The sequence below is a fragment of the Mirounga angustirostris genome, unplaced genomic scaffold, assembly GCF_029215605.1.
Source record: "Mirounga angustirostris isolate CCGP_5_RB_7025 unplaced genomic scaffold, mMirAng1.0.hap1 SCAF_1, whole genome shotgun sequence".
NCBI lineage: Eukaryota > Metazoa > Chordata > Mammalia > Carnivora > Phocidae > Mirounga > Mirounga angustirostris.
In genome coordinates this window covers 65,817,959-65,841,511 of record NW_026991709.1, presented here as the reverse complement: position 1 = coordinate 65,841,511, position 23,553 = coordinate 65,817,959, and the positions used below count along the sequence as shown (strand labels likewise).

The 23,553-nt window shown below is 40.2% G+C and overlaps 1 protein-coding gene across 2 annotated transcripts in view; it reads left to right on the top strand.

The window, feature by feature from the left end:
* HCLS1 (hematopoietic cell-specific Lyn substrate 1) overlaps positions 1–23,183 on the top strand; it is a 28,091-nt gene extending 4,908 nt beyond the window's left edge. Inside the window, exons 4-14 of one of the 2 annotated variants that reach the window (XM_064597182.1) lie at positions 10,222–10,351; positions 12,189–12,299; positions 14,041–14,095; positions 18,472–18,582; positions 19,429–19,484; positions 20,065–20,134; positions 20,751–20,962; positions 21,359–21,463; positions 21,982–22,192; positions 22,331–22,399; positions 22,602–23,183. In XM_064597182.1, coding sequence (XP_064453252.1) covers positions 10,222–10,351; positions 12,189–12,299; positions 14,041–14,095; positions 18,472–18,582; positions 19,429–19,484; positions 20,065–20,134; positions 20,751–20,962; positions 21,359–21,463; positions 21,982–22,192; positions 22,331–22,399; positions 22,602–22,735 — 1,264 coding nt within the window. In that variant the 3' untranslated portion in view covers positions 22,736–23,183. Of the gene's footprint in view, positions 1–10,221; positions 10,352–12,188; positions 12,300–14,040; positions 14,096–18,471; positions 18,583–19,428; positions 19,485–20,064; positions 20,135–20,750; positions 20,963–21,358; positions 21,464–21,981; positions 22,193–22,330; positions 22,400–22,598 lie in introns of both variants that reach the window. The other variant, XM_045902965.3, reaches the window with a different exon arrangement.
* The last annotated feature ends 370 nt before the right edge of the window (positions 23,184–23,553 follow it).

Here is a 23,553-nt window from a genome sequence, read left to right as displayed (position 1 = left end):
TAATGAATATTGTTCTTTTTTTTTTTAAAGATTTTATTTATTTATTTGAGACAGAGAGAATGAGAGAGACAGAGAGCACATGAGAGGGGGGAGGGTCAGAGGGAGAAGCAGACTCCCCGCCGAGCAGGGAGCCCGATGCGGGACTCGATCCTGGGACTCCAGGATCATGACCTGAGCTGAAGGCAGTCGCTTAACCAACTGACCCACCCAGGCGCCCATGAATATTGTTCTTAAACAAACCAGGCAATTCTGGAAGCAGTTGGAAAGATGAAAAAAATGGAACAGGGACATGGAGGAAGTTTCTTGATGTCCTTTGCAGGCTCATAGATTAAAAAAAAAAAAAAAAAGATCCTTTCCTGAGTAAAGGCTACTCAGCCCTAATATCCTGAGAACTGTTAAGAGGAGGATACAAATCCTCCTTGTACCTTTCCCCAACCAGTGCCTGTCTCATGCATAGTAGGAGCAGAACATTTTAAGGAAGACTCCTAAATCTTTGCCATGATCTTATAGAAAGAGCTTGAGTTTAGGTATCAGATAGATTTAGGTTCAGTGGACAGCCCAGCAGCTACAAGTGATGTGAATTTAGACATATAATGTCTCCAAATCTCAGTTTATTTGTTTATCAAATGGGGATAATAATGGCTACCCTGCAGAATATGGTTAGAATTCAATGGGCTAACATGTATCAACTTTCTAGTGCAGTATTTAGCACCTCTTAAGCAGCTCAATAATACGTCTCTTTCTTGTTACTATAGGTTAGTTTAAATCAGATTTTATTCCTAAAAACCTAGCATAAACTTGTAAAAAAATGACAGTCTTTCTTCTTCCTAAGTGGTGTTTACTTGGACTGTGGTGTTACACAATTCAGTATATCCATTACCCTGACTCCTGACTCTTGGAATTGTAAAATGTAGTGACTTTGGACGTTACCTTATTAGCCTAACTGGATCTCTATATGATAACAAAAATGGTGGAGACATTTACACAAAAACCCACTCCCCTCCCATTTACCCACCCTACCAAGGTGTAAAAGCCCTATCTCTGCTAGTAACTAGCCAGGTAACAGTGGACAGGTCCCTTTTTCTCTCTGATTCTCCGTTTTCCCACTGGGATCAAAAAGACCTCTAGAGGACTTTCCATTAGTAAGTCTCTAATATTCTGGGATTCTCTCTGGCTAGTGTGGGCTAAGCCAATTTTTAAGGTCAAATGGGAATCACTAAGGGCTTTGGAAAGGAGAGGGAAGTTGGAGAGGAGAACAGTAGCTGCAGAGCTGAGATCACTCAAAACAGGAAAAGGAAGTGATTGTGGTTCTCACTAATCTCACTACCTTCCCCCACATCATAATCTTTCTTTTTAAAGTCTGCCTAAAGTATATTTAGTTTGGGGAGTGGCTTGGTAATTCAGTGAATAGCTCAAATGGTAGTTTCTATCCCTCATCTTTTGTATAGAGAAGTCCTAGGCCAGGCAGCTCCAAGCAACCTAGTGTTTGAAGAGCTCTGGCCCTTTCCTCCAGCTTCTTTCTGCCAGTGTTGCTCTCTCTTGCTCATGTGCCTCTTTACAGCCACTATATCCCATGTCCATCCCTGGCTGGATGTAAACACTGAGCTGCTTCTTGTCACTATACATTAGTCTTGCCTGTTCCAGAATTTTATGTAAATGCAATAATACAGAATGTATTCTTTTGTGTCTGTCTTCTTTCACTCAGCATAATTTTTTGAGATCTATCCGTGGTCTTTGCCTATCAGTCTTTTTTTTTTTTAAGATTTTATTTAAATTCACTTTAGTTAACATATAGTATATTATTAGTTTCAGGGGTAGAATTTAGTGATTCATCAGCTGCATACAACACCCAGTGCTCATTACATCAAGTGTGCTCCTTAAAGCCCATCGACCAATTACCGCATCCTCCCACCCACCTCCCTCCAACAACCCTCAGTTTGTTCCCTAGAGTTAATAGTCTCTTAGGGTTTGCCTCCCTCTCTGTGTATAAATAGTCTTTTTGTTCCTTTTTACTGTCAAATAGTTTTCCATGGTATGGATATACCATAGTTTGTTTCATCCGTTACCCTTCTAATGGACATCTGGATTGTTGACAATTTGGGACTATTACAAATAAAGCTGTCGTGAACATTTGTGTCCAGAGCTTTTTGTTGACATATATTTTTATTTCTTTTGGAAAATAACTTGGAGTAGAATTGCTGAGTTATATAATAAGTGTATTTATTTTTTAAAGAAATTTCCAAACTGTTTTCTGAAAGGAATTTACCATTTTTTTATTCCTACCAATGAAGTATGGATTTCAATTGCTCTGCATCCTTGTCTATACTTGGTATTGTTAGTATTTTTAATTTTTACCACTCTTGTGGGTATGTGGTGATTTTAATTTCTTTTTCTGATGCCTAATTTTATTGAGCATCTTGCTATATGTCGTTCATGTATCTTCATATATCTTCATTTGAAGTATCTGTTCAAATCTTTTCCTCACTTTTAAAGTAGATCATTTGTATTGTTATTGAGTTTTAAGGGTTCTTTATATATTCTGGATATGTCTTTTGTGAGATATATGTTTTACAAATATTTTCTTCCAGCTTATAACTCACCTTTTCATTTTATTAATGGCATCTTTTGAAGATCAGAAGATATTAATTCTAATAAAGTCTAATTTTTCAAAAACGTACTTTGACTAGCACTTTATGTATCTGAGAAACTTTTGCCTACTCTTTCAAATTGTGAAGATTTTCTCTTATATTTTGTTCTAAAAGATTTATATGTTTAGCTTTTACATTTAAATCTATGGTCTCTTTCAAATTAGCTTTTGGGTACAGTGTGAGGCAAAGATTGAGGTTCTTTTTTTTTTGCATGGATATTTTATTATTCCAACATCATTAAAAGACTGTTCTTTTGGGGCACATGGGTGGCTCAGTTGGTTAAGCATCTGATTCTTGATTTCAGCGCAGGTCATGATCTAAGGGTCATGAGACAGAGCCCCATATTGGGCTCTTCCTGAGCATGGAGCCTGCTTAAGATTCTCTCTCTCCCTCTCCTTCTGCCTCTCACCACCCCCCATAAAAGACTGTTCTTTCTCTGTTCACTTACCTAGCATCTTTGACCATATATATACAGGTCTATTTCCAGACTATTTCTTTATCTATATGTCAACCTTGAACCATACCATATGGCAGTGATTATTGTAGCTTTATGATATGTTATAAAGTCACACCATCCTCTAAATTTGTCTCCTTAAAAAAAAAAACAAAACCTTTTCACTATACCAGGACTTTAATTTACATTTCTACATATATTTTAGAATAAACTGGTCAATTACTACAAAAATACCTGTTCATATTTTCATTGAAATTGCATTGAATCTGTAGATCATTTTATTTTTTTAGTTTTATTTTTTTAATTTTATTTTATTATGTTATGTTAGTCACCATACAATACATCAACAGTTTTTGATGTAGTGATCCATGATTCATTGTTTTCATATAACACCCAGTGCTCCATGCAGTACGTGCCCGCCTTAATTTATGGACTCTGAGAAACAAACTGAGGGTTTTAGAGGGGGGTGGGGGGATGGGTTAGCCTGGTGATGGGTATTATGTAGATCATTTTAGAAAAATTGTTAGCTTAATGGTCTTGAATTTTCCTGTCCATGAACATTTATTTAGATCTTCTTTAATTTTTTCAGAAATATTTTTCAGTGTTCAAGTCTTGGACATATTTTGTTAAATTGATGCTAAAATATTTCATATGATTTCATGTGATAAGTGTACTTATTTTTAACTTTTAATTATTTCCAAATGTCCATGGCTAATATAGTCATACCTCAGTGATATTGCAGGTTTGGCTCCAGATCCTCACAATAAAGTAAAGATCATAATAAAGCAAGTCAAATGAACTTTTTTTATTTTTCAGTGCATATAAAAGTTATGTTTACATCATATTGTAGTCTACTAAGTGTGCAGTAGCATTATGTCTAAAGAAAATATGTATATACCTTTTTTTTTAAACTTTTTTTTTTTTAAGATTTTATTTATTTATTTGACAGAGACAGAGATAGCGAGAGCAGGAGCACAAGCAAGTGGGAGTGGGAGAGGGAGAAGCAGGCTTCCCGCCGAGCAGGGAGCCCAATGTGGGACTTGATCCCAGGACCTTGGGATCATGACCTGAGCCGAAGGCAGCCGCTTAACCGACTGAGCCACCCAGGCGTCCCGAAAATATGTATATACCTTAATTTAAAAACACTTTATTGCTAAAAAATGTTAACCATCATCTGAACATTCTGTGAGTCATAATCTTTTTGCTGGTGGAGGGTCTTGCCTCAGTGTTGATGGTTTCTGACTGATCAAGGAGGTGGTTGCTAAAGTTGGGGTGACGGTGGCAATTTCTTTTTTTTAATCTTTTTTTTTTTTTTAAGATTTATTTATTTATTTGAGAGAGAGACAGATAATGACAGAGACAGCGGGAGACAGCACAAGCGGGGAGGAGAGGGAGAAGCAGGTTCCCTGCTCAGCTTGATCCTGGGATCGTGACCTGAGCTGAAGGCAGACGTTTAACTGACTGAGTCACCCAAGCGTCTCGACTGTGGCAATTTCTATGGCAAAATTTTCTGTACCAAAATTGGAAGTTTGCTACATTGATTGGCTCTTCTTTTTATCAATGTAGCATGTAACACTGATAGCATTTTCCCACAGTAGAGCTTCTTTCAAAATTGGAGTCAATCCTCTCAAAACTTGCCACTGCTTTATCATGTAAGTTTATGTAATATTCTAAATCCTTTATTGTCATTTCAACAGTCTTCATAGCATCTTTACCGGGGGTACATTCCATCTCAAGAAACCACTTTCTTTGCTCGTCCCTAAGAAACAACTCTTCATCCATTAAAGTTGTATCATAAGATTGCAGCAGTTCAGTCCCATCTTCAGGCTCCACTTCTAGTTCTCTTGCTATTTCCCCCACATTTGCAGTTACTTCCCCCACTGAAGTTTTGAACTCCTCAAAGTCATCCATGAGGGCTGGATGCAACTTCCTCTAAACTCCTGTTAATGTTGATATTTGATCTCTCCTGTGAATTACGAATGTTCTTAATGGCACCTAGAATGGTGAATCCTGTCCAGAAGGTTTTCAGGGTACTTTGCCTGGATCCATCAGAAGAAACACTATCTATGGCAGCTATAGCCTCACAAGATGTATTTCTTAAATAATAAGACTTGAAACAAGAAATTACTCCTTGATCCATGGGCAGCAGAATGGATGTTTTGTCAGCAGGCATGAAAATGACATTAATTAGGTAATCTCCATCAGAACTCTTGGATGACCAGGTGCATTGTCAATGAGCAGTGATATTTTGAAAAGAATCTTTCTTTCTGAACAGTAGGTCTCAACAGTGGACTTAAAATATTCAGTAAACCATGTTGTAAACAGACATGCTATTATCCAGGCTTTGTTGTTCCATTTATAGAGCACAACAGAGTAGATTTAGCATAATTCTTAAGGGCCCTGGGATTTTCGGAATGGTAAATGAGCACTGACTTCAGCTTAAAATCATCAGTTGCCTTAGTCCCTAACAAGAAAGTCAACCTGTCCTTTGAAGCTTTGAAACCAAGCATTGACTTCTTCTCTCTAGCTATGAAACTCCTAGATGCCATCTTCTTCCAATAGAAGGCTGTGTTGTCCACGCTGAAAATCTGTTGTTTAGTGTAGCCATTGCCATGAATGATCTGAGCTAGACCTTCTGGAGAACTTGCTGTAGCTTCTCCATCAGCACCTGCTGCTTCCCCTTACACTTTCATGTTACAGAGATGGCTTCTTTCCTTAAACCTCATGAACCCACCTCTGCTAACTTCCAACTCTTTTTCTGCAGCTTCCTCACCTCTCTCAGCCTTCCTAGAATTGAAGAGAGTTAGGGTCCTTCTCTGGATTAGGCTTTGGCTCAAGGGAATGTTGTGGTTGGTTTGATCTTCTATCCAGACCACTCAGACTTTCTCCAAGTCAACAATAAGGCTGTTTCACTATCTTATCATTCATGTGTTCACTGGGGTAGACTCAATTTCCTTTACAAACTTTTCCTTTGTAATCACAACTTGGCTGTTGTGAATACAAAGGCTTTGGGCCTGTCTTGGCTTTTGACATGCCTTACTCACGATGCTTAATCATTTCTAGCTTTTGATTTAAAGGGAGAGATGTGATTCTTTCTTTCAGTTGAACACTTAGAGGCCATTGTAAGGTTATTAATTGGCCTGATTTCATTACTGTTGTGTCTCAGTGAATAGGGAGAACCAGAAGAGGGAACGAGATAGGGAAATGGCTGGTTGGTGGAGCAACCAACATTTATGAATTAAGTTTACCATTTTATATGGGTGCAGTCCATGCTGCCGCAAAACAATTACAATAGTAACATCAGAGATCGCTGATCACAGATCACCATAGCAAGTATAATAATAATGAAAAACTCTGAAATACTGTGCAAAGGGTGCCTGGGTGGCTCAGTTGGTTAAGCGACTGCCTTCGGCTCAGGTCATGATCCCGGAGTCCTGGGATTGAGTCCCACATCGGGCTCCCGGCTCAGCGGGGAGCCTGCTTCTCCCTCTGACCCTCTCCCATCTCATGCTGTTTCTCTGTCTCTCTCTCTTTCTCTCAAATAAATAAATAAATAAATAAAATCTTAAAAAAAAATGTGGCACAGAGACATGAAGTGAGCAAATGGTGTTGGGAAATGGTACCAGGGGACTTGCTTAATGTAGTGTTGCCACAAATCTTCAATTTGTTAAAAACACAATATCTGCAAAGTGCAATAAAGTGAAGTGCTCCCAAAATGAGTTATGCCTGTATGTAGAAGTGAAATTGATTTTGATCATGACCTTGTATCCTGTGAACTTGCCAAATGTACTTAATAGTTCTAGTAGCACATTTTGTAGATTCTTTAGGATTTTATAAATCTATGATCATAGCATCTGTGGATAAAATCTTAGTCTGTGTGACTCACCTTTTTGCTTTTACTTTTGTAACAAAACCAAAAAGATCTGTTCCTTCTGTTAGTTCATCTTTAAGGTCCTGGATTTCACTTGGCCATGAACTGCATTGCTTTATCAATTCCAAGTTATTTTAAAATTTAAAATAGGCATCTGAGAGTTAATGTGTCAAAAGTTTCTTATGTATGCCACTTAGCACATTGGATTGTAACTTTTTGCATCTCTTCCACCTGACCGTTATCTCCATAGTGGAGTGCCTTACACTCAAATGTTTAATTAACATTTATTGAGTGAAGGAGTAATATAATTAAGACCTATTTAGAGTAGCTTCAGCTATATTCTACAGAATTTGATAAGAAGTTGGTCTTCTTTGGTCCCAACATTTTTATTTAAATTGTATTATCTATTGGCATGATCCTCTGATTAGCCTTGCTGTCATCCATGAGGTGGAAATTCCTGAATCTCACTTTTTCCCTTTCAAAAACTTGTTTTAACTATGATATAGTTATGACCTATGTGGCAATCATTGGACTCATTAAAACTTTGCACATTTCCCTCATTTGAAAGTAATGCTTAGCCCCATTTTCTTCATTCTTCATCTGAATATTTTGGTTGGGAAATAACAGCTATTTACATGTTCTTGGAACCAATTGCTTTTTTGACACAGACATTTCTAAAGTGTCAAGAGTTGTTGAACTAGCAACACAGGATCTGTGCCTCCACTGCTGCCAGACGGTTTAAAGCAGACACAGGAACAGATGGTTCTTCCAGCACTTGGCTTATTGCATTTGGTTCAAAGCCAGCTTTCTAAAATTAACTGTGACTAAAGCTGAGAAGGCTTTTAAAAAAGACTTTTGGTGGGCTTATCCTCCAAGGCCACCAGATGGATCTCTTCTCCCATTAAAGAGGAAAATTTCTGCTGTGGGGTGGCCATTCTACCTGTAACCAATGTATCTAGTTTTCTGGAGCTAGTGAAGGCCCAGTAACATCACTGTCTCAAATGTCTAAACCTCTCTTTCTTGCTGCAGGAAGTCAAATTTTTTTATTAAGGGTTCTCTTGCCCAAATGTTTCTAAGAATCCCCAGAGATGCTTATAGGTGTCCAAGTATCAGTCCTATTGTCACTCACTGATGCTGGTGCTAGTGCTAAGCTATCACTTCATACCCTCAGGGCAAACAGATATTCAGAGAGGCTCTCTACCCTCATGGTGTAGATGGAAGCGAAGTAAGAAGGAGAATGCCTCCTTTGGGTGTTACATTCTCTTAGGGATAGAGGTGTCCCAAATCAAGGTTATTTGGGCCTTAAAGTGTAACAACATTTAGTGATAAGAGTGAATTTTATTAGTTTTTTTTTTAAGTCCCTGATAATGGCTTTATATTTTACTTATTCCTGGTGCAGTTACTTTTTTAAATTTTAGTTTTTTATTTAAATTCCATTTAGTTAACATATAGTATGTTATTAGTTTCAGGGGTAGAACGTAGTGATTCATTAGCTGCATGTAACACCCAGTGCTCAGTACATCAAGTGCCCTCCTTAATGCTCATCACCCATTTAGCCCATCCCCCCACCCCCTTCCCCTCCAGCAACCCTAAGTTTGTTTCCTAGAGTTAAGAGTCTCTTATGGTTTGCCTCCCACTCTGTTTTTATCTTATTTTATTTTTCCTTCCCTTCCCCTATGTTCATCTGCTTTGTTTCTTAAATTCCGCATATGAGTGAAATCATATATTTGTCTTTCTCTGACTTCTTTCACTTAGCATAATACCCTCCAGTTCCATTCATGTTGTTGCAAATGGCAAGATTTCATTCTTTTTAATGGCTGAGTAATATTCCAGTGTGTGTGTGTGTATACATCTTCTTTATCCAATTACACTGTTGGTGGGAATGTAAACTGGTGCAGCCACTTAGGAAAACAGTGTGGAGGTTCCTCAAAAAGTTAAAAATAGAACTACCCTACGCCCCAGCAATTGCACTACTATGTATTTATCTAAAGGATACAAACATAGTGATTTGAAGGGGCACATGCACCCCAATGTTTATAGCAGCAATGTCCACAATACCCAAATATGGAAAGAGCCCAAATGTCCATTGAAAGATGAATGGATTAGTTTTTATTAGCTTTTTTTTTCATTTCTGTATAGCTGATATATAATGTTACATTAGTTTCAGGTGTACAACTTAGTGATTTGACAAGTTTATACATTTATGCTATATTCACCACAAGTGTAGCTACCATCTGTCCTGTTACATCACTATTATAATATCATTGACTATATTCCTTATGCTGTGACTATTATTCTTTTTTATTATTATTATGTTCAGTTAGGCAACATAGAGTACATCATTAGTTTTTGATGTAGTGTTCAATGATTCATTAGTTGTGTATAACACCCAGTGACTATTATTCTTGTGATGTATTTATTCCATAACTGGAAGCCTGCACCTCCCCTTCATCCATTTTGCCTAATCCCCATCCCCTCTGACAAACAACAGTTTGTTCTCTGTATTTATAGATCTGATTCTGCTTTTTATTTGTTTTATTAGATTTTACCTTCAGGAATTATCAGATTTGGGGACAGAGGTGAAGAGCATTCATTTTTGACAAGAATATACACAAAATATTTAATGTATAGATAAATCTCCCAAAGCTACATTTTTCCTAATCATCATTGTTAATGACTTCCTAGTATGCCATTGAGAGGTAATATTGCAATTTACTTAATTATTCTCCGAGTATTGGCCATATAAATTATTTCTTAATTTTGCTATTAGATACAGTGTTTCAGTGCATAGTATTAGACATTAAAGCTTGCCATATTTAAAATTATTTCTTTGGGGTAAACTCTCAGGACTAGAATGTGTGGGTAAAAGGGTATATAAATATTTTTGTGCTTTGAGAGAGAGAGAGAATATCTAATGCCAGAAGGAAAATAACTTCCCAGTTACTAGAATATAATTGGTGTCACTCTCCTCTAATATTCAAGAGCATGAAAAATGAGGCAAATATCAGAAGGTTATTTAGTGGAATAACTGACTAGAGGAAATATTATTGGCTTATGGAGAGTTTAAATCAGACTATGGTCTGAAGGCCACACTCATCTCTTACCCTCAGACCCAGTATTGATATACTTTGGGGGCTCAGATTATTGCTAAAAATAAACAACACACCTCAAGATTTCTATTTTTCTGGGAAGGAGAATTCATTGACTTCCCTGTGCTAGATGAGTCTCTGTCATGTGGTTACTTCCAGCATCCACCAGCTGAGGAACAAAGTGTCAGAGGAGCATGATAGTCTCAAGAAGAAGGAGATGGAAGCAGGGCCCAAAGCATCCCATGGGTATGGAGGTCGGTTTGGGGTGGAGAGAGACCGAATGGACAAGGTAAGCTGAAAGGAAGATATTTGCTTAAAGACAAAAGATAGATTCGTTTATTGGTATTATGGTTTAAAACTTGTTCAAACGTACAGCATTCGTTTGGGCTTTAAAATAGAATGTCCACATATTATTTGTATCATTTTTTTCCCCTGATTTCAACACATAAAATACAGATGGTGGAAAACAGGATTCAAAAATTTGGAAGGGGTGGCCCACAGGAGACCCAGCCATACAGTAACTCCTAGACTGAGGAGACGGGGTCACAATTAGAGAAGGAAAAAATATGTTTTAAAATCATTTACTGCTTTTGAATGTTTGTATATTATGTCGATGTTACTTCTCTTATTATTTTCTTTACTGTGTACTTAGTGTTCTTTTTGTATATATATTATATCTAATATGTGCACATGTGAAAAATATTGATGTGAATTTATTTATTAGATGCCTTCAAATATGAATATTGTTTTCCTTTATCCATTAGCTACTATAAAAGTATATAATAAAAAATGCTTGTATTATAAATCATAGTTTCCACTGATTTTCCTAACCTCAAAGATAGTGATATATGCCTATAACAAAAAACATTTTATCTCCAAGGAGAAAAAAATATATTCAGTAAAAGCCATTCGTTCACCCTCAAGAAGTGTTTTGTTTTGTCATTGTGTTAAGTGCAACATAGGCTTATATTCTCCACAAAATTCCTAGGAAAAAACTAAAATAGATAAACATTCATTCATTCTTAAATTCACAAGCAAATTTGACCTACACAGACCTAAAAATACTGCAAAATGAGTTCCTGGGAGCTCATACAGGGCAGTGTTTCACATCAGTCTCTGTATTGATAATGTTTGTCCCAGCATGAGCTTGGAAATATGGAGGAAGGAGAAGCTTTTTAATTTCTTCTTAGTTGAGACTCTGTAAGGTATCATTATTTGGTTTGAAATATTACTCAAGTCCCAGATTATTAAAGTATCCATATCTAAATATTGGAAGAGAGATAGTTTTCAAAATCGAATAGAAAGTAAAACAATACATGGAGTAAAAAGTGGAGGGGAATAGGAAAGTTATATGCCCTCTTGGGCTACTTGCAGTATTATCTGCCAACGCCCTTTGGTGTAGACTCAGTCACTGTTAAATATCAGGGCTCGGTTGGCTCTTCTGAAATCTGATGGACACCCGGGCACAAAGATCCAGAACAAAGCATCTGGCTGTTCTCGTGAAATATGCTATCTCAGCTGCAGCATTAAGTCAGTTCCCTTTGATCGCTCTTCAGTAACTACCTCTATCTATTTTGACCCATAAATGCCTTGTTTTTAGCTTTCTTTTTGTTTCTACATCTCTATTCTTGGGGTTCCCAGTCCATCCTATAGGAGTTTCCTGAATGATGGGTTCCTAATGGTATTAAAGAAGACTTGGGATGCGCAAGCCTCCAGAAAAAGTAACCTTGCTCTCCCTGTATCACATATTGCTTATGTGAAATACTGGTGGAGGCTGTGAGACTGACCCAGAATGGAATTTCTGGTATTCTTACATCCCAACTCATGTCTGCATCATTTCTTTTCTTTTTTTTTTTTTCTCAAAATTTTATTTAAATTCAAGTTAGATCACATATAGTGTAGTATTAGTTTCAGGGGTAATGTAGTGATTCATCAGTTGCATGTAACACCCAGTGCTCATCACATCACGTGCCCTCCTTAATGCCCATCACCCAGTTACCCCATCCCCCACCCCGTCCCCTCCAGCAACCCTCAGTTTTTTCCCTATAGTTAAGAGTCTCTTATGGTATCATTTCATTTTTTATGGTCATTTTTGTCTTTCACTCATTCCATCTGATTTTTCTTAGAGTGCTGTGGGCCATGAGTATGTTGCTGAGGTGGAGAAGCACTCTTCTCAGACTGATGCTGCCAAAGGCTTTGGGGGCAAATATGGAGTTGAGAAGGACAGGGCAGACAAGGTAAGTCTCTCCCTGTGCTACCCAGCTCAGATCATGTGGGATTTACCAATACTCACCATTGAATGTGGGTCTACACTTCTCCTATGGAAAGACAGGGTAGTGGACTCAGGAGAGTCCATCATGAGGATAGCCCCCATAAACTTCCTTAGCAAGTTCTTTGGTTCCACTTTGGGAGACCACATGCTGAGCTGAATAGTGTTAATTTAAATGAGACAAAGATTCTCAAACTCTGTTTAGATAAGGAATCCGTCAAACCATTGGTTTTTATTATATCTGTACGCATGAAGAAAGAAGAGGGAAATTTCAAAGCTCCTCTTTTGGTCAAATATCAAAATGTTGTAATTATTTATGCCTTTTAGGAGAACACAGATGTTGGCTTAAGTATTATTACCACGGCAGCAAACAATCAAGTATAATGTTTTTAGAAGGTAAAGGTTACATTTCACAGGATTTAGCACCAAATCTCTGAAGTCCAGAGGTTTTAAAGACTCCTTTTTACAAAAAAAAAAAAAGTAGTTTTAAAGAGATGAGAATGCCCAACCAACAGCACCACCCAGGCGCCCCAGATTAGACTCTTTGATCTTGTTTTTTATGGTGCAGAATAGTGTCTCTTCCCTTGCAGCTGCAAACAGACAGGACATTTCCTTCACAGCTAGCTGAGATTTTCTTTTTACCTGCAGTTGTTAATTAGGTGGGTCTGAATCCTTAAAGCTAATTGTCAAAATGTTATTTGCACTTTAGGGGGTTGGGTAGAAAAGTTTCAAAATTACTGTAAGGAAAAGGAAAAACATAGCAGGTAATTTTTTAAGGCAGTAATGGAGTATGGAGCATGGAATGTTCTCTAACTTTCCATCTTGCCTCTGCCTGATTTCTCATCGTTCTTTCTTTCATCTGCCTCAGAAGCCAGAAACTGAATCACCTAAACAATCAGTGTGTCATGTAAATTAAGAAACAATACAAACTAATAGCTCTTGAGTTGCAAAATCTAGTCTTGCTTAGAGACCAATAGGTACTGAGCTAGATGGGGATGGGGATGCTGCTGTGTGGTGATGTTAGGTATTGGCCAGCGTATCCAGCCCTGGAGGGGTTAGGATCTCCCAGTTGCCTCTCCTCCCATCAAAACACATCTCTGGGTTTCTGCTGCCACTTAAGGAAAGAGAAGAGGCATAGTATAATCAGTTAGGAGTGGGATAATATGTCTTAGATGTGCATAGTGCTTTATAGTTTACAAGGCACTTTTCTAGCTATTATCTCATTTTAGTTTCATGAGAGTTTGGAAGAAAAGCACTAATTTCCTGAGTGACACAATGCAAACCCTTTATACACCTTGCCCCATTTAGTACTCACAATATCCCAAATAAAGAAGGATCATTTCTCCCACTTTATAGTTGAGGTTAACAAGGCAGGTTTACCTATTTTCATTTCATATTTGAGGAGACTGAGGTTCAGTAACGTAAAGGACATGCCTAAAGTTAAACAACTATAAATAGGGAAGGTTGGGGTTGGGGTTTGAATCTGGAGCTGATGAACATACAGAGCCCATGTTCATTGCACTCTAACACACGGCTGCTACACCAGCCTGTCAGGTCAGGGTGCTCATCTGTTTCTAGGGTAAACTCCCACTCTCAGCCCTGAGCTCTTGTAAACTAGCTTCTGGCCTGAGCTAGGGGTAAAGGTATGTGAGGGAGGGGAAAAGTTGTCAGCTCCAATTCTAACCAATGCACTCTCCTTTTCTCTGTAGTCAGCAGTTGGCTTTGATTACAAAGGAGAAGTGGAGAAGCACGCATCTCAGAAAGGCAAGGACCCTGCGCTTCAGCCTTAGCAAACTGATTGACCTGTTCTGCTCAGACTTCACCTCGCAATAGCTGTCATCAACTCCCTCTAGTTCCATAGTTGTTTCCCCAGTATTTTATTTATTTTTAAATCCAAGCATGTACTTGCTTCTTTCTTCTTTATCTCTTTCTCGGAGATTGGTCAAGTTTTCTTTAGTTCCGCCTTTCCCTCTAGTGGATTGAAAATAAGGTATTTTACTCGTTTATTTAAGGGAGCAGTCCCTAAGTGTTAACATTCATCTTTGACTTAAGTTTAAAATTAATCACTGTCTCTTCCTAGTAATAAAGGAAATGTAGAATAAGTTAATTATGTTCCTTCTACATCCTACATTCTTTGTGCCAACTGGGCAAATGTTGTTGCTCAGGATAAGGATTCCATGTGTTTTTAAACTCCACAAAAATGAATCATTATTATTATGTAGTGATACTTATTTAAATTGACCAATGTATTTACCAAGTTCCTGGTGCATCACTGTTTATTGTATCTCACTATTTCCTCCTTTCTTCTATTTCCTTCTTACTAAAGTATATCCTTTGATAATTCTTTCCATGAAAGCCTATGAAAGAACTTCCAGGCTTTGTCTAAAAAATACATTTTGTTCCATTCTTCATTGTTATTTTCCCTTCACCTCTTTGAAGGTATTATTTCAGCCTCTTTGACATCTCTCTTGTATAGTCTAACGATCATTCCTTTGTAGGTAACATGTCTTGTCTCTCTCTTTTTTTTTAAAGTTTTCTTTTTTTTTTTTTTTTAAAGATTTTATTTATTTATTTGAGAGAGAGAATGAGAGACAGAGAGCATGAGAGGGAAGAGGGTCAGAGGGAGAAGCATACCCCCAGCTGAGCAGGGAGCCTGATGAGGGACTCGATCCCGGGACTCCAGGATCATGACCTGAGCCGAAGGCAGTCGCTTAACCAACTGAGCCACCCAGGCGCCCAAAGGTTTTCTTTTTGTCTCTGATATTCTCAAATATCATCAGGATATATCTAGGTGTTGGATCTATTTCTCTTATCCTACATGAGACTTATCGATCCTCTTCAACCTGAGAAATAACTTCCATTATGGAAAGTTCAAAGGCATGTTTTCTTTGGATAGTGCCTCTCCTCTTCTCTTTTATTCCTTCTTCAGGAACTCATATCAATGCATATTGAGAATTCTCATTCTCATTTGGATGTCTCTCTCTTTTTAATTTTAATTTTTATTATTATTTTTTTAATTTTATTATGTTATGTTAGTCACCATACAATACATCATTAGTTTTTGATGTGGTGATCCACGATCCATTGTTTTCATATAATACCCAGTGCTCCATGCAGTATGTGCCCTCCTTAATACCCATCACTGGGCTAACCCATCCCCCCTCCCCCCTCCCCTCTAAGACCCTGTTTGTTTCTCAGAGTCCATAGTCTCTCATGGTTCATCTCTCCCTCCGATTCCCCACCCCCCCTTCATTTTTCCCTTCCTTCTCCTAACGTCCTCCATGCTATTCCTTATGTTCCACATATATTCCATGCTCATGGATCAGAAGAATAAACATTGTTAAAATGTCTATGCTACCTAGAGCAATCTATACCTTCAATGCCATCCCAATCAAAATTCCAATGACATTTTTCAACGTGCTGGAACAAACAATCCTAAAATTTGTATGGAATCAGAAAAGACCCTGAATTGCCAAAGAAATGTTGAAAAAGAAAAACAAAGCTGGGGGCATCACGTTGCCCAATTTCAAGCTATATTACAAAGCAGTGATCACCAAGACAGCATGGTACTGGCACAAAAACAGACATATAGACCAATGGAACAAAATAAAGAGGCCAGATATAAACCCTCAACTCTATGGTCAAATAATCTTTGACAAAGCAGGAAAAAACATGCAATGGAAAAAAGACAATCTCTTCAATAAATGGTGCTGGGAAAATTGGACAGCCACATGCAGAAGAATGAAACTCGACCATTCTCTAACACCATACACAAAGATAAACTCAAAATGGATGAAAGACCTCAATGTGAGACAGGAATCCATCAAAATCCTAGAGGAGAACATAGGCAGTAACCTCTTCGACATTGGCCACAGCAAGTCCTTTCAAGATACATCTCCAAAAGCTAGTGAAACAAAAGCAAAAACGAACTTTTGGGACTTCATCAAGATAAAAAGCTTCTGCACAGCAAAGGAAACAGTCAACAAAACAAAGAGGCAACCCACAGAATGGGAGAAGGTATTTGCAAATGACACTACAGATAAAGGGCTGGTATCCAAGATCTATAAAGAACTTCTCAAACTCAACACCCAAAAAACAAATAATCAAGTCAAAAGATTGGCAGAAGATATGAAAAGACACTTCTCTGAAGAAGACATACAAATAGCTAACAGACACATGAAAAAATGTTCATCATCATTAGCCATTAGGGTAATTCAAATCAAAACCACATTGAGATACCACCTCACACCAGTTAGAATGGCAAAAATGGACAGGGAAAGAAACAACAAATGTTGGAGAGGTTGTGGAGAAGGGGGAACCCTCTTACACTGTTGGTGGGAATGCAAGTTGGTATAGCCACTTTGGAAAACAGTGTGGAGGTTCCTTAAAAATTTAAAAATAGAGCTACCCTATGACCCAGCAATTGCACTACTGGGCATTTACCCCAAAGACACAGATGCAGTGAAAAGAAGGGCCATATGCACCCCAATGTTCATAGCAGCAATGTCCACAGTAGCCAAATGGTGGAAAGAGCTGAGATGCCCTTCAACAGACGAATGGATAAAGAAGATGTGGTCCATATATACAATGGAATATTACTCAGCCATCAGAAAGGATGAATACCCAACTTTTACATCAACATGGATGGGACTGGAGGAGATTATGCTGAGAGAAATAAGTCAAGCAGAGAAAGTCAATTATTTTTATTTTTTAAAGATTTATTTATTTATTTTAGAGAGTGCAGGGGTAAGGGGCACAGGGAGAGGGAGAGAGAGTCTTAAGCAGGCTCTATGCCGAGTGCAGAGCCCAGTGCAGGGCTCGATCTCACGACACTGAGATCGTGACCTGAGCAGAAATCAAGAGTCAGATGCTTAACCAGCTGAGCCATCCAGGTACCCCAACCATATGGTCTATCTTGGTGAATGTTCTATGTGCATGAAAAAAGTGTATTCTGCAGTTTTGGGATATATAATATTCTGTAAATGTCAATTAGGTTTTGTTAGTTGATAATGTTGTTTGGACCTTCTATAATTTTAGATTCTTTTTGTCTAAGCATTCTATCAATGTAAGAGGAGGGTTAAAATTTTCATCTAGGATCACAGGTTTTTCTATTTCTCTTCCTGTTTCTGTCAGGTTTTGCTTCATGAATTTTGATTCTGTTAATAGATTATACCGGCATACATATTCCTCATTAATGATGATTTGTTTTCTTATTATTGTGTTATATCTCTTTCACCTCTTATAATGCATTTTGTATTGAGGTCTACTGTTTCTCATATTCCTGCCGTCTTTCTGATGCTTATTCTTTCTGTGGTATATATTTTTCTATATCAGCATTAATTTCTCAGCTTAGAATTCCTGTGTAATGTAAGTGGTATAAAACTGGATATTTGCATTCTGTATACTCAGGGTAGGCCTGGAGTTTCCAAGTCCCATAGGTAAAACTTCCCCCTATTAAATGCTGAACAAACTACAACCCCCCTCACCATTTCCCTACATAAACGAGTAGAATTTTTCTAGAACTCTTTTATAGGAGTGAGCAGACTGCCATTTCTTGTTCCCCAGTCCTCTGTTCTTGTATAAGAACACCTGACCCTAGATCCTAATCCCTAGGTACTAAATTTGGGACTTAAAACACCCTTGGGTTTTCTGAGTCATAATTACCCTCGTCTGTACTGCTTTGATTTATCTATGGTTTCTGGAGCCAGGATTTTTTTTTCTTTTTTCTTGAGCTTTACTATTAAAAAAAAAAAAAGATCGTTATATTTTAGCAGACATTTCTAAGTGTTTATATGGGAGTAGGAACAGGCATAAATTTCATATGTATCTGCCTTTCCCCCCCCTAAAAGTCTCTCCTTACATTCTCTATACTTTCCCCTTCCTTGAAGAAGGGAAAAAAATGAAATGATCTTCTCATCTTGGGATGGGAGTAAAGGAGGAGAGGAAAGGAGTGAACAATGTTGAATTAAAGCTTACACAAGATGGCTTAGGACACTGTTTCTCTTTAATCCACCTCGATTCTAGCCCTGCTGCCTTCCCAGGCCCCTACCCCTCTGCACCCACTCCTCCTGACTTCTCTCTTCCACAGCACCTTCCTGTGGGCTGAGAGTGGGCTCTCATGACTACTCCTTCCACCACAGATTACTCTCATGGCTTTGGAGGCCGCTATGGGATAGAGAAGGATAAACGGGATAAGGCAGCTCTGGGATATGACTACAAAGGAGAAACAGAGAAACACGAGTCCCAGAGAGGTGAGTTGGGGTTGGAGAGGAGGGAGGTCACACAGTAGCATAGAGCCCTCCTTCCTTCCTTTCTGGAAGCTGACACAGAGAACCTAGAATACAGAGGTGCAGATGTACAGTGGAGGTGGTGGTATAAAGGGTAAGTGTCTGTATGTGTGTGTGTCGGGGGGAGAAACCAGGAGGGTAGAGAGGAATACAGCAAGATTAGGAGCAGGACAGAGGGGGCCAAAGAGAAGGGGTCACTGAGAAAAGGGTAAAGACAGGCTGGGTGATGACACGTGGGTGATTTGGCTATGAGCCTCACAAGGACAGAGAGGTCTCTCTCTGCCCTGGGACACATAAGGGATGGCTGGAGGGCTCTCCTTATTTTTTCCAATTTCTTCCTTTATATTCCTTCCTTTTCTGTCACTTCTCTCTTTTTATATTTCTCTCTTCACATCTCTCTCCCATCCATTCTCTCTCAATCCTTTTCTGCCTCTTCCCATCCATGCTTCTCTCTATCCTCTGATTCTCATTCTTCCCCATCCATCTCTGTTTTTCATGTTCCTGTCTTCTGGTCTTTCTTCCCATGATTCCTCTACCTACACATTCCTAGCATATACTCTTCTTATGACTCTCAAAACTTTTTTTTTAAGATTTATTTATTTATTTATTTGACAGAGAGAGAGAGAGAGAGAGACAGCAAGAGAGGGAACACAAGCAGGGGGAATGTGAGAGGGAGAAGCAAGCTTCCCTCTGAGCAGGGAGCCCGATGCGGGGCTTGATCCCAGGACCCTGGCATCATGACCTGAGCCGAAGGCAGAGGCCTAATGACTGAGCCACTCAGGCACCTTCTCAAAACTTTTTGTCCTGCAGATTATGCCAAGGGCTTTGGTGGTCAGTATGGAATCCAGAAGGACCGAGTGGATAAGGTAAAGCACCAGCACACCAATGTCTTGAGAAGAGGTCCCTCAACTGCACCTGAAGTACATTGAGATAGGAAAACCTAAGTGTCCTGAGGTGTCTTCCTACACTCCCCATTGACTACCTTCGGTATCTAATGGGCAAGTCTTCTGCAGCCTAAGCTTTAACTAAGAAGAGTGGAGGGAGTCAGAGAGACAAAAACACATAAACTTCAGGGAAAGGTGATGTTTGAAATTTCATTGATTCCTAGGTGTTGCTTAATTCAATCTATAATCTCCTCCCACTCCATTCACATTAGTTCTTCTTCATGCATTGGCTGGGGCCCTGCTGCATTCTAGGCCACTGCACTTAGAGATGTGAGATTCTAGGCACACTGAGCTTTCAAAAAGGGGATCTGAGCCCACCAGTTTAGAACTTCTTTACTGCTCTCTCTGCCACAAAATAACAATATTGGAATATCCTGTTTAACTATTGAGCATCAGATGGTGAGGGATACCTCCTAGAAGGCTCCAAACACCAATACTGACTTTGGGTCATTACCGTTCCCTTCTCCTCCCCACACTGTGCATACTCTTCTCCTCCCTGCAGAGCGCTGTTGGCTTCAATGAAATGGAGGCCCCAACCACAGCTTATAAAAAGACGACACCCATAGAAGCTGGTAAGTCTTAACAATTCCTTTTCTCTATGTTCCTCAACCACCTCCCCCTTCTTATTCTTTCTTATGCCCAGACTACCTCCTCCATGCCTTTAACTACCTAGACTAGCTGAGATAGACTTGACCCTGCCCAGGCATTTCTAGATTCATTCTCCTAAAAAACTAGGTTAAGTGGATAGAGAGATAGAGTGACATTGGGAAGGAACCGTAAGGAGAGAACACAGGGAGGGAGGGATAGGGAGTCATCTGGGAAGAATACAGAAAGATAAGAGCTTGGGATGGGGGAGAGAGGGTAGGTGGTGGTTAGAGGGCATACAGATTTAAGGAATGTGGAGAGGAAAAGGATGCCAGTTAGGGGAACAAGGCTTATAACTTAGAAAGGACAAGAGTCTGAGACTGCATGGCCTGGCTATACGGAAATCTGGGCTTTATGTCTACATCCTCCTCCTATAATCCCTTTGTTCCTCCATTAGTACCTCTTTTCCTTTCCTCCCATGAGTTCCTCTCCATCTGCTCTCTGCCTGGATATTTAACCAATTCCTTTTCTTCCTTGGAGTGCCATCCACCACTCCGACCCCTGACTCAAGACAATCCTAATTCTTCTTGCCTGTGTCTGCAGCTTCTAGTGGTGCCCGTGGGTTGAAGGCAAAATTTGAATCTATGGCTGAGGAAAAGAGGAAGCGGGAGGAAGAAGAAAAGGCACAGCAGATAGCCAGGCAGCAACAGGAGAGAAAGGCCCTGATAAAGATGAGCCATGAGGCTCAGCAGCCAGTGGACACTGTGGGAGAACCGGAGATGCCAGCCCCATTGCCCAAGAAAATCTCTTCAGAGGTGAGTGGTTGGCCTTTTGGGGTTCACATCCAGGATCCCTTGCCCAGATAGGAGACTAAGGAGTCCAAATCATTGATAGAAAATAAGGCACAGGCCTCCCTGGTGTAAGGCAAAGTCTAAAACTACTATCTCTGTCTTCAGGAAGATTTCAGTCTGAGTGATTGGGCCTCATATATACCAAAATGTTGGGGGGGGGGGGAATCCCAGATTTACATAAACCAAATTTGCATGTTTTGCTGTGTAGCCAGTAATTGCTGCAGGAACTAGAGGAAGGAGCTATCACTTCAGGTTGGAGCCCATCTTGAGGGGTGGTTGATTTGGATTGGGTGGGTATTCCAGACAGTAGAGAAGAGGGAGGTTTGCATACTTACAAGAGAGATGCTTTATTCTCCCCAGGCCTGGCCTCCAGCAGGGAGCTGTCCATCATCAGAGCCTGAGCCTGTGAGAACCAGTAAGGAACAGCCAGTGCCTGCCCTGCCCTTGAGGCAGAATCCCCCAGAGGTAAGTAGAGCCCCAAAGATTCTCTGCCTCTTTCCCATCTCCTCATGTCCTAGGAAGGTGGGCCATATGAAGTGACCAACCATCCTGGTTTGTCTGGTACTGTCCTGGTCTTAGCACTGAAAGTCTTGCATTCTGGGGACCACCTAGTCCTGGGCAGACCAGGACAGTTGGTCATCCTGCCTGTGGTATTCCCAACAATGTGTTTTTGCTTCAGTGTTTTCCCAGTCATTCAAGGAATCAGACTTGCTTTCCATTTCCCTCTCTTCACACCCTTTACATTTCCCTCCTATCACCTCTTGATAGGTGTTTTGAGTAGGTGGGTATGGGAGGAGCTCGAGGAATAAAGATGGATAAAAGACTGGGTTCCCTAGGGAAGGCTATTAGATGGAGGCAAGGATAGAGGGTAGAAGTGGTAGGATGGTGATGGGGAGCAGTCTTAGTAGTCCTCCACTGGGAGGTTGTAGAGAGGTAGCTCCTGGTGGGTAAAAATCACTTTGATCCACACCATCTCTTCACAGGACGAGGAGCCCCCAGCTTTGCCTCCCAGGACTCCAGAAGGCCTGCAGCTGGAGGAAGAGCCAGTATATGAAGCAGAGCCTGAGCCTGAGCCTGAGAATGACTATGAGGATGTTGGAGACATGGACAGACATGAGCAGGATGGTGAACCAGATGGGGACTATGAAGATGTGCTTGAAACTGAGAATCCTTCTTGTCCCTCCACTCTGGCTGGTGAGTGGTGGGGGAGAAACAGCTCCTGAATGGGTCTAGTCCAGGGGAGGGCAAGAGGAAGAATTGCCCCATTCCCTAGAAGGACCTGTTTTCCTTCTCCATGTTGGTGAGACCATGTTTATATCTCTCATTATGCAGAATCATCTGGCTACCCAGCTGGGACTGGAGCAGGGATCTCAGCTATAGCCCTGTATGATTACCAAGGAGGTAGGTTTGGAGTGGCCTGAGGGGTCTGGTGCCTGGAGGCCCTTACTAGGAGAGAGGGAGATGGATTCTGGGGGTCAGGGAAGGACCAGCCTTGGCATGAAGAAGAACAGCCCCTTTCCCTCCCTGAGGTTTACAGTGGGCACAGGAATGGAAGGATTACTGTTTGACCATCCTAATATTCCATCAATTGCCTCCCCAGAAGGAAGCGACGAGATTTCCTTCGATCCTGATGACATCATCACTGACATTGAGATGGTGGATGAGGGCTGGTGGCGGGGACATTGCCACGGCCACTTTGGACTCTTTCCTGCAAATTATGTCAAGCTCCTCCAGTAAATGGCCCTCCCTGTCTTCTGCACTGTGACTTCCCATGTCCAAAGTTGTTCTGCCTCCACCCATGCCCCATTCCTGCTGCAAGTGTCATGAGTTGCCTATATTCTAGACAGACTTTCTTCTCCCTCTCCACTAGGGGTTGGGGCAGAGACAACATGAAGAAGGGGTCTCCTTCCACTCAGTGTCCTCTCTACCCTAGATGAGCTTATGCACGTTTATTTTGTGGTCCTTCCTCCTTCGCCATGAATGCTCCTTCAAATACCCCAAGTTCTGCCTTGCTCCGTTTGTGAGCTCTGAGCTTCCTGGTTTGTTTATATGGGAAGGTATGTCTAGATTGCCTGGTTTGCTTGGCTGTGCTATTTGCCCACTTTCCTTTTTTGTGGAGATAATTTTTTAATCTTCTCTCTGTTCAGTTAAATCAGAAATAAAGTGGGACTATGATTCATTTCTATGCTGAGGTAAATAGTACTTTTTATGCAGCCCTTAATGGCCCTTCTCTCACAGCTCCAATTCTCTTTCCGTCTTTCAGGCATATCTAGAAGACTCCCGCCTACCACTGCCCATTGCCCTGCACCCTGGATATCAAGGGTTGGGCCTTTTCCTTAGACTGTACCTAAACCCAATCCAAAACACATTGACCTGGAAAATGGCAGTAAGGTGGGGGGCCAGGGGACCAGGAAGTTCAACTTTTTTGGCTTCAGCAGTTGTGAGAGACCAGCCACCTTCTTTCTGGGAATAATGAGTACATTCTTTTAGGACATGATTCTTGAGGAAGAAACACAAATTAGGGGATTGAAAGAGGAAAAGGGAGATATGGCCAA